Source organism: Melanerpes formicivorus, unplaced genomic scaffold (assembly GCF_026170545.1).
Source record: "Melanerpes formicivorus ecotype bairdi unplaced genomic scaffold, bMelFor1.0.p_v2 SCAF_2, whole genome shotgun sequence".
NCBI lineage: Eukaryota > Metazoa > Chordata > Aves > Piciformes > Picidae > Melanerpes > Melanerpes formicivorus.
The window spans coordinates 768,303-783,192 of record NW_027142354.1 but is presented as its reverse complement, the minus strand read 5'-3'; the positions used below and the strand labels follow the sequence as shown (position 1 = coordinate 783,192).

General features: G+C 46.0%; 1 protein-coding gene across 1 annotated transcript in view; it reads right to left on the bottom strand.

Annotated features, from left to right (window-relative positions):
- Window positions 1–14,890, bottom strand: part of DOP1A (DOP1 leucine zipper like protein A) — a 117,587-nt gene that overhangs the window by 35,097 nt on the left and 67,600 nt on the right. The window contains 5 exon segments of the mRNA XM_068148763.1: window positions 2,658–2,840; window positions 6,000–6,111; window positions 7,044–9,048; window positions 10,599–10,858; window positions 12,113–12,213. Coding sequence (XP_068004864.1) covers window positions 2,658–2,840; window positions 6,000–6,111; window positions 7,044–9,048; window positions 10,599–10,858; window positions 12,113–12,213 — 2,661 coding nt within the window.

The following is a 14,890-nucleotide window of genomic DNA, read 5'->3' as shown; positions in this document are numbered from 1 at the left end:
TCCAGGCTAAGCAACCCCAGCTCCCTCAGCCTCTCCTCATAGGGCTTGTGTTCCAAACCCCTCACCAACTTTGTTGCCCTTCTCTGGACTCATTCCAGCAAGTCAACCTCCTTCCTAAACTGAGGGGCCCAGAACTCAACACAGGACTCAAGGTGTGGCCTAACCAGTGCAGTGTACAGGGGCAGAATGACCTCCCTGCTCCTGCTGGCCACACTCTTCCTGATGCAGGCCAGGATGCCATTGGCCCTCTTGGCTGCCTGGGCACACTGCAGGCTCATGTTCAGCCTGCCATCAACCAGCACCCCCAGGTCCCTCTCTGCCTGGCTGCTCTCCAGCCACTCTGACCCCAGCCTGTAGCACTGCATGGGGTTGTTGTGGCCAATGTACAGAACCTGGCACTTGGATGTGTTCAATCTCATGCTCTTGGACTCTGCCCATCTGTCCAGCCTGTCGAGGTCCCTCTGCAGAGCCTCTCTACCCTCCAGCAGATCAACTCCTGCCCCCAGCTTGGTGTCATCAGCAAATTTACTGATGATGACTCAATGCCCTCATCCAGATCATCAATAAAGATGTTAAAGAGCACAGGGCCCAGCATTGATCCCTGGGGGACTCCACTACTGACTGGTCACCAGCTGGCTGTGGCACCATTCACCACCACTCTCTGGGCTCGGCCATCCAGCCAGTTCCTAACCCATTGCAGTGTGCTCCCATCCAAGCCATGGGCTGACAGCTTGGCCAGCAGTTTGCTATGGGGGACGGTGTCAAAGGCCTTGCTGAAGTCCAGGTAGACTACATCCACAGGCATCCCCACATCCACCAGGCTGTCATCTGATCATAGAAGGAGATCAGGTTGGTCAGGCAGGACCTGCCCTTCCTAAATCCATGCTGGCTGGGCCTGATCCCTTGGCCATCCTGTAAGTGCTGTGTGATTGCACTCAGGATGACTTAGGTAAGTTATTTTTAATTCCTTCAATGTGAATGACAAAGGTTGAAAAGGATGCAATGCAGCAGCATCATGATCATTACCCTACAGAATTCCAATTAACTGAGGAAGTCTCATTTATAAACATTACAAATGTAAACTATCATTTTCTGTTTGACAATGTGAAGTACAGGGAAGTCTGAACTGCTTCCAGTAAGAGGGCTAGCCAGTGTTTTCATTACAGTTCTATTTGACCACTTCTCAGGTTCTGCTCTTTAGGCACACCAGCTCTCTGTCTATGACATTTCTCCATGCCCAGTGGCACCACTGCAGGGGAAATGAGTGACAAAAAGAACTAGGTCACCAATGTCAGAGTACTGGATGTTTTAAGAGGAGAGCTCTTGTTTGTTGAGATCTTACACTAATATTTTCTGTCTTTTGAGGCATAAGAGGGTGACTTAAATTCTTTCAGGATAGATTCCAGTTTCTTTGTAGAAAGCAAAGAGGTGAGACCTTGCTGTCTTGAACTGACACACTGTGAGAGACTAAAAGTTTGTCTCTCTTGGTATGACTCAACAAAGATAAAATCACTTGCTGCTTGCCCATACAATAGCTGATATGTGTTGGGCAGAGCCACTCTTGGAAGGTGCAAAGATAACATTGCTCACTGGGCCACTGCTGGCCTAACAACAATGGACCGAGGCCACCTTCGAGAATATGCATGAGACAAGATAATCTCCACCCATCAAGTACCCTGGGAAGGGTGACACAATGGGTTCACCACCTGTTTCCTGATGTGTAAGGAGTGTAGGGGCTTGTCTGGATGGAGACGGAGCAGGCGGAGGGCCCCCCACCCCTCATCCAGACCCCTGCCCAAACACACAGAAATGCACAAAAGGATTTCCGGGGGAAGGATACCTGGACATTTACCTAAGGATGTTTTCCTGGCCCTGGAATTCCTGAGGGACAATACTTGGATATATACCTAAGGACTAAAAACTGTATAAAAGACATGAGCAACTACTGGCTTGTCAGAAGGAAAACGCAGAAGAAAAATCTGGGGGACTGTGTCCCCCAGTCTGGATGATTAAAAAGAGAAGAAAAGCGCAGGAGACGAAGTAGAACACAGGAGACGGACCATGCCGCTGAGAAGGATGCTGCTCCAGAGAAAAGAGGCCATGGAGCTGCCTAGAGGACCACATCTCTTCTCCAGCCAAAGCCTCAGCACCCTTTCTCTACAGACCCAGGCTGCCCAGAGGACCACAGCTCTTCTCCAGCCAGAGCCTCAGCACCGTTCCTGTACCAACCCAACATCTCCTGCAGCACCTTTCCTCCACAGACTCAAACTGTCTTGGGGGGGGTGAGGGGTGTGGTAATATAATTCCTTTCCTCTTCTCTCTCTCCCTCTCTATTTTCTCCCTCTCCACTTCTTATGTCCACTTAATTTATGTAATAAATAGTCTAGCTGTTGATATTTTGGCCTCATTTGTGCCTCTCATTTCACAACACGGGAATATTCATAAGAACTGAGTCTCTCTCCCTCTCTGGACTGAGACACACACTAAAGTTTAAAAGCAAATTCAAAACTCAGTCATAAAAGCTTTGTTTGTGGGATGGAAGAGTAGATGAGGGCAAAGGTATTAAAATCCAGTTTACATTTAAGGGAATGGAGATGGATTTAGTTTGACAAAGGTATCAATGGACAGCTTCAGCAATACATCCCTGATATTCTGACCTTTGTTGATCCAAGATTAATAGTGGTAATGGATGCAGCAGCAGCAGTAGCAGTTTTCTCTGAAGAATCTGCAAGGTGCAGGATGTTCCACAGCAAAGTTACAGAAGACATGATCATATGCAGGATAGACAGGATGCCGTTGCGTGCTTCAATCAAGTGCTTCTGATCGACGTTAACCAAAAGCTAGTGGGTTTGAAGGAGAGAGGGTGGGAAGAACATTAAATATCCATGGAAATAGCACAACTAAAATAGTGTGGAGACTGAACAAACAGGGAGGCTGCAAGCTCTAGCTTTTCCAAAATAGCTTTTCAAGAATTCTTGCAGTATGTACAGATTCTGAATCTATTGAAAATCATAAAGAATCCTTTGACTCAGCTGGACAGTATCAAATGTACTCTGAACATGTACAATATCAAAGAGAGATTGGCCATTGGAATGGGCTGCTCAGGGAGGTGGTGGAGTCACCATCACTGGAGGTGTTTAAGAAGAGACTGGATGGGGTGCTTGGTGCCCCCTGGTTTAGTTGATTAGATGGTGTTGGGTGATAGGTTGGACTCGGTCTTGAAGGTCTTTTCCCACCTGGTCGATTCGATTCGATTCGATTCGATTCAATTCAATTCAATTCAATTCAATTCAATTCAATTCAAAATGTATTCTGTAAGGGCTCATGACTACAGTTATAGAATAGAATAGAATAGAATAGAATAGAATAGAATAGAATAGAATAGAATAGAATAGACCAGACCAGACCAGACCAGACCAGGTTGGAAGAGACCTTCAAGATCATCGTGTTCAACCTATCATCCAACACCACCTAATCAACTAAACCATGGCACCAAGTACCCCATCAAGTCTGCTCCTGAACACCTCCAGTGATGGCGACTCCACCACCTTCTCAGGCAGCCCACTCCAATGGGCAATTCTCTCTCTGTGTTGAACTTCTTCCTAACATCCAGCCTAAACCTCCCCTGGTGCAGCCTGAGACTGTGTCCTCTTGTTCTGGTGCTGGAGAAGAGACCAACCCCCACCTGGCTACAATCTCCCTTCAAGGAGGTGTAGACAGCAATGTGGTCTCCCCTGAGCCTCCTCCTCTCCAGGCTAAGCTACCCCAACTCCCTCAGCCTCTCCTCATAGGGCTTGTGTTCCAAACCCCTCACCAACTTTGTTGCCCTTCTCTTCTCAATTTTGTATCATCTGCCTGAATCTTTGCAAAACAATTATTTCAGTACTTTAAGTGTAACTAATACTCTAGACAAAAGCATTTATTTGTAGAGACAATAAACACTTTTCAGCTGCTTCTAAATGAATGGAAAGGGATATAAGAAAACAAATAACAATAACAACCAAACAAAAAACAACCAACAAAAAACCAAACAAAACAACCCTAACAAACAAACACCACCAAATAAAACACCAAAAAAAGAGAACCCCATGCCTCTGCTTACTGCAGGGGGGGTTGAACTAGATGACCTTTGGAGGTCTCTTCCAACCCAGGCCATTCTATGATTCTGTGAAAGTCTAAGAGTGCAGAGAGAGCAGGATAAACATTTTCTTGCAGAACCTGGGCCAAATTATTAACTGTGCTCAGAATCACATCTGAAATTACTGCTTCCCTGAAAAGATGAATATTGAAAGAGAAGAAAGAAAATGTTTTGACATATTGTGAGGTGAACACAGTCCAAGCAGAAAGCAAAAGGATAAGAAGTGTGGAGAGGTTCACAAAACAAAGACAGCTCCAGAAAGTAGCATTTTAATAATAATAAAGCAGGTTGGAAGAGACCTTCAAGATCATCGCATCCAAATCATCAACCAATCCAACCCACCTAAACAACTAACCCATGGCACCAAGCACCCCATCAAGTCTCCTCCTGAACACCTCCAGTGATGGTGACTCCACCACCTCCCCAGGCAGCCCATTCCAATGGGCAATCACTCTCTCTGTATAGAACTTCTTCCTAACATCCAACCTAAACCTCCCATGGCACAGCCTGAGACTGCGTCATCTTGTTCTGGTGCTGGCTGCCTGGGAGAAGAGACCAACCTCTGCCTGTCTACAACCTCCCTTCAGGTAGTTGTAGAGAGCAATAAGGTCTCCCCTGAGCCTCCTCTTCTCCAGGCTAAGCAACCCCAGCTCCCTCAGTCTCTCCTCATAAGGCTTGTGCACCAAACCCCTTACCAACTTCTTAGAGGACTGAAAATTAAGACACTCCTACTTTAGTTATTTCAGGGTAACAAATACCCCACCCAAATCCCCAAAATCCAAAGTAAAACAGCTAAGACTATAACCTTATAAGTATAATTAGCAGTGAATTGTTTTTCTATTTGTGATGTAAATATTCACAGAATCATAGAATTGTTAGGGTTGGAAGGGACCTCAAGGATCATCTAGTTCTAACCCTCCTACCATGGGCAGGGACACCTCACAGTAGATGAGGTTGCTCAGAGTCACATCCAGCCTGGCCTTAAAAAGTTCCCAAGGATGTAGCTTCTACTACCTCCCTGGGCAATCACACAGAATCACAGAATCACCAAGGTTGGAAGAGACCTCAAAGGTCATGAAGTCCAACCTGTCACCACAGATCCCATAACTAAACAATGGCAACAAGTGCCATGTCCAGTCCCCTCTTGAACACCTCCAGGGATGGTGACTCCACCACCTCCCTGGGCAGCACATTCCAATGATGAACGACTCTCTCAGTGAAGAACTTCCTCCTCACCTCGAGCCTAAACTTCCCCTGGCACAGCTTGAGACTGTGTCCTCTTGTTCTGGTGCTGGTTGCTTGAGAGAATGGACCAACTCCCTCCTGGCTACAACCACCCTTCAGGTAGTTGTAGAGAGCAATAAGGTCACCCCTGAGCCTCCTCTTTTCCAGGATAAACAATCCCAGCTCCCTCAGCCTCTCCTCACAGGGTTTACGCTCAAGGCCTCTCCCCAGCCTTGTTGCCCTTCTCTGGACACCTTCAAGTTTCTCAATGTCCTTCTTAAACTGAGGGGCCCAGAACTGGACACAGTACTGAAGGTGCAGCCTAACCAGTGCAGAGTGCAGGGGCACAATGACTTCCCTGCTTCTGCTGGCCACACTATTCTTGATGCAGGCCAGGATGCCATCGGCCTTCTTGGCCACCTGGGCACGCAGCACTCATGGTGAAGAACTTCTTCTTAACACCCATTCTGAATCTCCCCATTTCTAGTGTTTTTCCATTTTTTACCAATAACTCCCCCCATACTTATAGCCAAGACAATAGATTTGGTATTTTTGCCACTCATATCTTCTTATCTGCTAACATAATCCCAGTCCTAAATTCGACATGTACTGTGCTCAGACACTCGGCTAAATTTACCTGATGATACTGTGTAGATGGATCCAGGAGGCAGTAATGAATTATTGTTGTGATCCCTTCTAATAAAGTAAGAATCATATCTGGAGGGGTGACTGATGCCATCCAGAGAGGCCTACAATGAGAAATTAAATTTTTCAAGTGAGTTCATCTGGTTGTAAAGTAAGTCAACACAATTAACTCTGGTTAAGGAGATTATCACAGTATCACGGTATCGCTAAGGTTGGCAGAGACCTCGAGGATCATCGAGTCCAACCTATCAACACAGACCTCAGGACTAGACCATGGCACCAAGTGCCACGTCCAATCCCCTCTTGAACACCTCCAGGGATGGTGACTCCACCACCTCCCTGGGCAGCACATTCCAATGACGAATGACTCGCTCAGTGAAGAACTTTCTCCTCACCTCGAGTCTAAACCTCCCCTGGCGCAGCTTGGGACTATGTCCTTTTGTTCTGGTGCTGGTTGTCTGGGAGAACAGACCAACCCCTTCTTGGCTACAACCACCTTTCAGGTAGCTGTAGAGGGCAATAAGGTCATCCCTGAGTTCCTCTTCTCCAGGCTAAACAATCCCAGCTCCCTCAGCCTCTCCTCATAGGGCTTGTGCTCAAGGCCTCTCACCAGCCTTGTTGCCCTTCTCTGGACACGTTCAAGAGTCTTCCTAATGCAGGCCAGGATGCCCTTGGACCTCTTGGCCACCTGGGCACACTGCAGGCTCATGTTTAGGTGGCTGTCAATCAGCACCCCCAGGTCCCTCTCTGTTTGGCAGCTCTCCAGCCACTCTGACCCCAGCCTGTAGCTCTGCATGGGGTTGCCGTGGCCAAAGTGCAGCACCTGGCACTTGGACTTGTTGAATGCCATCCCATTGGACTCTGCCCATCTGTCCAGCCTGTCGAGGTCCCTCTGCAGAGGCCTTTCTACCCTCTAACTAACTAACATCTGCTCCTAACTTGGTGCCACCTGCAAATTTGCTGATGACTGATTCAATCCCCTCATCCAGATCATCAATGAAGATGTTAAAGAGGATGCACCCCTATGTAGGCATACCTATTATCAGACAGTCCTGTTTCATATTTGTACTGCTGAATTAAATTATCCAAGTTCCTGCAGAGCTGAAGAGTCACTGACACAACCACCCTCTGAAGAACTTTTCCCATGTAAGGCAACGTGGAAGTGATAAGGCCAATCCACTGGGGATGCATTTTACAGGCACAGTGCTGGTGTAAAGCTCGTATCACTGCGCAGAGAAACATCCCTTGGCAGGTTATTGGCTGGGAATGCAAGTACTGAAGAGAAGTCATGGGCTGCTGGGGACCGATGTGCTCCAAGTCCGTGATGACAAAGTCAAAGCCCGAGTCGTTTTCCTCGGGCACAGTCATGACGCTGTGCTCCAGCACAATCAGCCGCTGCAGCACTTTCAGGAGCTGCGACTGCAGAGTGCTGCCATTGTCAAATTCGTCTTCAGAGAAGTTTATAAGGCTGTCCTCAGAGAAACCTTCTTCTACAGCCACGACGTTTTTCCCAGACAGCTTCTCGCTGTGCCACTTCTGCGCACTGAAGATGGAAGACAGCAGACAGTGCAGGATCACCTTCTGAACCTTGCACTTGGACAACATGTCCGAAATGAAGCTAGGAAAGCCCTTGGCAGAGCTTTCTATCACTTTTGCCAGCTCAGCAAAGAGGAGCGTCAGAATTTCTATGCTCATCATTTGCATGTTACGGTTTCCTATCAGATCTTGCGAGGTGACTTTCACGTGAGTCGGGTAGTGGCTCCTCATGTAGTACAAGCACAAGGAGATGAGGATCTCGATGTACATAGAGCTGCGGAAGTTGTGGTTAGAATCCACTGGGATGTGGCTGTAGAAATCCTTGCCCATAACGGATATGCGATGCCTGGCTAGAAGGTTCTGGAGCAACGACAGCTGAGGAGTGTACGCGTTGTTGACGCTGGTGGTGGAGATGGCGCTGACAAAAGCCGAGGGGTTGGTTTTGAGGATCGCTTTAATCGCGGAAAAAGCATAGAGCGTCCTGGAAGAGTCATAGAGCTGGAGATAAAGCAGCACGTGTTGGTACAAGGGGTGGATGTTGAAGCTGGGAGATTTCCGCATTCCTGGAGACCCCACATCGCTTTCTATCTCTGAAATCTCTCCTTCTCCACAGCTGTACCAGTTTTCCAAGTCAAGGCCGTCACTAAAGAAGACATTTGTTTGTTTCAGCTTTTCTGACTGAGCTTTCTTCTTCTCTTCATCTTTCTTTTTCGCTATTTTCACCTTGGGTTTTGCACCGGGTTGCTTGCCAGCCTCCTTAACAATGGTTTCTTTCTCTGACAGCTTCTCTGGCGGCTTCCCTTTAAAGCTGAACTGAATGCTGCTGTGGCTTCGCTTTCTGGGCTTCGACTCGCTGGAAGCAAGAGTGAAATCAGAGAGGGACTGCTGGCCTTCTGCAATACAGGGTGAAGAGTTATTTCTTGACATTTCATCTCTTAAACTCTCAAGGCCAGTCTCAGTTGAGGCTGACAGCAGTTGGGAGCTGTCACTAAGCAAACTGCTCTGGCTGCTTTGAATAGTTTGATCTTCGCTTTTTGTCACCTCTGCACAGCTATCTAAAGGACTCAATTTACATGAAGTATCCTCAGAGTGCAGACTATGTTTAACTGGTTCAGTCTCTTCTTCAAGACTGCTTACAACTTTGCATATAAGATCTGTAACTACTTGTTGCACGATTTCATCAGGTGAGTCTTCTCTCAGAGTCTGAGAGCTATCTTGGGCACTCAGGCTTTCCGTTTCTACTTCGTAACTGATGTTGTCTCCAGTAGACGACTGAGAACAACCAGAGTCAGAACTCTGCAGTATTTCAACTTGATGGTCAGGAAGGTCAAAATCAGAGACAACCATAGGTATGGTCTCACTGCTGGTACTTAACAAGGAAAGCCTGTCACTCAGAGGGTTGACAGTCAGGCTGAAGTTCTCCATTTCATCCATAGCAAGCTGCTTTTCATTGCTTTCTTTAGGTATAATAAGTTGTCCTTGGCTTACAGGCACATGGGAAAATGCTGGGAGAAAAAAAACACACACATTAAAAACATAATTACACACATAGTATTTTGCTCTTCAGAATAAGAACTTAGAATTTAAACTACTACTGAGACTTGAGACTACAAAGGCATGGCAAATAGTGCCTTTCTGCTTCACAGCAGAAAATAATGTTAATAGGAAACGACACACATTCACATAACCAAAGCAACACTCCTTTAGCAGCAGACCTTAGCAAGCCAACAAAATTCTCCCATAAACCCTTAGGCTATCTTGTCTGCTTCTCTTTTACCAAAAAAAATGGTTAGTACATTACTACAACTACACAATACATGCAAACACCTTCAGATCTAGTGATTGAATGCCATTTTTTCTAGGCTCCGTTCTAGTTCTCCTAACCACTCTTCCTGGCCTGTGAGAGCTCCAACAAATTTAAACACATTCTTTAATCAATTATAGTTCAGTTCTCTGCTGTCCTCCCTCCTATTTATCATAGTATCATTCAGGGTTGGAAGGGACCACAAGGATCATCTAGTTCCAACCCCCCTGCCATGGGCAGGGACACCCCACATTACATCAGCCTGGCCAGAGCCTCAGCCAGCCTGGGCTTAAACACCTCCAGGGACGGGGCCTCAACCACCTCCCTGGACAACCCATTCCAGGGCTTCACCACTCTCATGGGGAAGAACCTCCTCCTCACATCCAGCCTGAATCTCCCCACCTCCAGCTTCATTCCATTCCCCCTAGTACTAGCACTACCTGAGATCCTGAGAAGTCCTTCCCCAGCCTTCCTGTAGGCCTCCTTCAGATACTGGAAGGCCACAATGAGGTCATCTCAGAGCCTTCTCTTCTCCAGACTGAACAGCCCTAGCTCCTTCAGTCTGTCCTCATAGGAGAGGTGCTCCAGCCCTCTGCTCATCCTCGTGGCCCTTCTCTGAACACCTTCCAGCACCTCCAGAACTGGACACAGTACTCCAGGTGGGGTCTCACCAGAGCTGAGTAGAGGGAGAGGATCACCTCCCTTGACCTGCTGGCCACACTTCTCCTGATGCAGCCCAGGAGCTGATTGGCTTTGCAGGCTGCAAGTGCACACTGAGAGCTCCTGTTGAGCTTCTTGACCACCAGCACCCCCAAGTCTCATTCCTCAGGGCTGCTTTCCAGCCAGTCCCTGCCCAGCCTGGATTTGTGCCTGGGATTGCCTCGACCCAAATGCAGGACCCTGCACTTGCTCTTATTGCATCAGGGGTCCTAATTCACAAGAGCATTTCATATGGTTAAGCTTCTAACCAAGAAGTCCAATTTAAGTTCAGGAAGGCATAACAAGATGCTCTGCATTATAATATGTACACAGCAATGTAATTTGAGAACAATAAAACTTCAGTGATAGTTGGGACACTCAAAGTTGAGTTAGAAACAGCAAGCACAAATGCACATCAAAGCAGTAGCTACTCCACAGCTTTGCTTTGTGAGTCACCCTCCAAAACGTGCACTGCTTCTTTATAATGTTGCAAGCAAATAACAAACAAAGATATTAAATAAGCAACTTCCTACAGTCTCATTGTGTACATACCATCAGAACAGCTAAACTTCTGCATAAAGTGCTTTTCATTTTCCTCTTCAGGGTGATAGGGAGATTTAGTCCAGTAACATTCAGCCTGCACTCGCTGAACAGAAACGCGCTGAGTTTTCGGATGGAGAAGCAGCAGGAGCAAGGGCTCAAGAACCCTTGCAATATCATGCCTCTGAAGCACTTGGTTTAGCCAGGCTTGGCCTACTGACCATGTAGAACCATCCAAGCTATTAAGGCTGTCCAGCATGATAAACAGAGACCTAGAACAGACAGAAGAACGAGACTAGCACAAACTCCATATTACTCACAGAATAAACCCATTTTCATCTGCTATATGATAAATTTTAACATGTCCTTACACAGTCCAGTATTTTCTCCATATAAAATTGTATTTTCTTTGGATTCTACACTTTACAACCTGAAGTTTTGATATTTCATCCTAGCCTAATGAAGAAATGGCCACAAAGAGCTAGTAATAAAGTCAGTTAAGACAGCTGCTGTAATAGTAGCACTTGCATGGTGAGTTCAAGTGTTTGTACAGCTAGTGGCATAGCAAGCTTGGGTTGCCTACTTGGTGCTAGTGTAGCACAGAAAGATAAAACTTTAAAGGCCAGTTCACACAGATGCATGGGAAAGAAAAGATAATTTATTCAAAGATCTTTTGTTCAGGAATGAAGAGAAATATACTCCACAATTCAGCACTTCCTACTGTCACTTCCTTAACACTTTTAGCCTTTAGAATCCTATCCAGAAGTGGGGAAAAATAATATACACATCATTGGGCTCTGAATTTTATTGACTGTTTTACTATCTCCAGCAGTACATGGCCATAAGATCTTAGCTTTATGTGCAGCATTTATCACCACTTACTGCCAGAGAAATAAGAACCTTTATACTTTGCTTCCTACAGCTAAGTGTACCCTAGTAAAATTTAAATCAGCACTTTCCACAACATTTGTGCTAGCTGCATCTTGAAGACTAGTTCAGAGTCTGGATCATGGAGTTTCATTCATTATTTGTTGTTTAAGAAGGTAGTCTGACAGCAGAATCCAAACCAGAAACCCTCTGCTGCGTGCCATAGATGACATCTTACACAACAAGCCACGCAGATCAAACAAAAGGACTTTCAGATCTTAATGCTTACTTGCAGCGTTGTTGTTTTAGCTTTACTCTTACTTTCCATTCTTATGTAACTGGCATCTGAGTTGACCTCTGTCTCCTGCTTTTGTTGCCAGCAAGAACTCAGAAACTATGTTCAATGCAGACAACTATTTTAGCCAAGGAACCATGTGGCCATTCTTGTCCCGCCTTTTACAGCGACCAGATGAACCTACAGCCTACGCTGTCGGCACTGTGAAAACAATTTTGGCTAACATGAACTTATCTCTTGACCCCCTTCCTGGCTCCCACACTTAACACTGTAGTTCTGTAAGCACTCTATGCTACCAGTGTAATGTAGTCAAAAATCTTACAAGCAAAATTACTTCAACTGAGCCATGCTTGCAGTCACCAACCTGTCAAAGGTGCGGCCGAAGGAAGAAGACTTATTAATGTGAAGGTCACGGGTGAGGTGCCATAGGACTGCAAACTTTGCATGAGCTTCCATTCTTACTTTCTGTGAACCAAATTATACAAGTTAGTTCTATCAGAATACAACAGCCTCTGATAAGCACTGGGGGGGAAGGGGGGAAGGGCTATACAGCAGTTTAAAAGATGTAATGCATGTATTAAAGTTAACCTTTCTGACTCTGTGCTCAAATCCTGTTTTCTAACAACAAAACAGTAGCAGGCAACAATTTGTATCTGTGACAAACTTAGTGCCATGAAAGGATTCTTCCCTGTCTTGATCTTGGCTGCCTTAGTTTCACAGCTTAGCTTGAAAATCCTTTACATGCTTCATGGCCTAGCTTGAACAATGCTTATTTCATTCTCACAGGTTGCACAGCTCTGATATCAGTTGGTTTATCTACATGTTTCGAGGCACCAGAAGAGATCATGAAGAAAAAGCAGGTAAGCTTTTCAGTATGAAAACTCAAGCATACAGAAGCAGAAAGAAAAGGCAGAGGTTAAAAAAAAAAGAGAGAGAAATTTGCAGAGAGAGTGCCTGGAACAATGGGATTAAACACAGTATCTATGGAAATAGGGGAATGAAAACAAGTTGGCTAAACAGGGGCAAGAATTTTGTATCTAGATACAATGTAGATAAAGTCTATCACTACCATGCCAAATTTAGCCCTGTGACTTGTATTTGGACAAACAGGGACATGCTTACTGCCCAAAGGACTCCTAATGGCTAGTTGTGAAATGCAGAACACTGCACAGTGACACTGGTATTAAAGTAGCAATTTTAATTCCCCTCTCTCCCCCTCTCTTTACTGTGGCTGATTCAAGGCAAAGTATTATTCCAGCTAGGCTGTAAACAACAGCAAAGGCCATACTATGATAAAAAGACATAGTATCATAGTATAGTATCATAGTATCAGTCAGGGTTGGAAGGGACCACAAGGGTCATCTAGTTCCAACCCCGCTGCCATGGGCAGGGACACCCCACACTACATCAGCCTGGCCAGAGCCTCAGCCAGCCTGGGCTTAAACACCTCCAGCAATGGGGGAAATAGACACATAGGTATGTGTATTAAAATAGTTTTACCCAAGAGCCAAGGAAGATGCTAAGCAGTTGTGGGGGTGAGAAACCAAGCAGAACAATCAGGGTGATTATACTGAATATTAAAATAACTTCCAAACACAATCAGGGTTTAAAGGCAATTACTAGACGATAAGCAGAGCCAAAAGGATGAAGGTTTTCACTTGCTGGTTCTTAAAGCATGTATTTACAAGGAATGAACAGTAGGCATATATCCTTCCAATCAGCCTAAGAACTGTTAACACCACTGTGACAATCTGGCCCACTTCCAGATTTCACTTCCAGCATACAGCATGTAATAGGCTTTGCAACACTTAACACAAGCAGCATGCACTACAGCAATGAAAATTTCCAGTGAAAGCTCTAAAAGCCAAACAAATCACAGAAAGGACACAAGACAGATCACATCAGACAAACAGAAAACAACCAAACCAAACAGCACAACCAAACCAAACCAACAAACAAAACCCACAAAAAAGCCACAAACCAAGAGAAGCAGCAGCATTCTGGAAAGCAAAGCACGCATCACCTGTATTTAGTCTGCTTCTAACAGGAGAAAACCAAACCCAAAACCCAAACCCAAACCCAACCAACACAGCACAACACAACACAACAAAAAGGGCCAACACAGCACTCCTACAAAAATACATAAAGTTACAGAAAGCATTTCACTAACACCTGCTGAATGAAGAACAACAATATCACCCCTCAAACACCTACAGATGACTCCATGTAAGGCCCTTGCAATCCACGCTGGGCAGACGTAAGCAATTGCTGTTTTCGCAGGAAGGTTGGTAGAAATGAGTGAGTGCCACATGCAGGCACAGCAGTTCCCAAATCAGCCTAATAAATGAGGCTATAAATCCTCAGCAGTTTTATAAATATGCCAAGCTGTGAACTGCAGTGATTGACAGACTGGCTCACATTCCCTTGTGCTGGCATGGTTACCCCCTCCCCCTGGTAGAAAGGTAAGAAGGGAACTGCTCCTGAAGTCACACAACCATGAGTTGCCAGAGCACGTAAGCAAGTCATTCTCTCTCATTCATTCTGTTGGGGCTGTGAAAACAGTTTAATATAGCTAAAATTTAAAGAACTATAAAGGCCTCAACACTTCTTCCTGTAGAAGAAAGTCTAGAGGCTATATTGGGACAAATTATAAGACAAAAGGCAGGAATCAGAGACCCCACCTGGAGTACTGTGTCCAGTTCTGGAGCCCCTATTACAAGAGGGATGTGGAGATGCTGGAACGTGTCCAGAGAAGGGCCACGAGGATGATCAGAGGGCTGGAGCACCTCTTCTATGAGGACAGACTGAAGGAGTTGGGGCTGTTCAGTCTGGAGAAGAGAAGGCTCCCAGGTGACCTCATTGTGGCCTTCCAGTATCTGAAGGGGGCCTACAGGAGGACTGGGGAAGGACTGCTCAGGACCTCAGGTAGTGATAGGACTAGGGGGAATGGAATGAAGCTGGAGGTGGGGAGATTCAGGCTGGAGGTGAGGAGGAGGTTCTTCACCATGAGAGTGGTGAAACCCTGGAATAGGTTGTCCAGGGAGGTGGTTGAGGCCCTGTCCCTGGAGGTGTTTAAGCCCAGGCTGGACGAGGCTGTGGCCAGTCTGATGTAGTGTGAGGTGTCCCTGTCCATGGCAGGGGG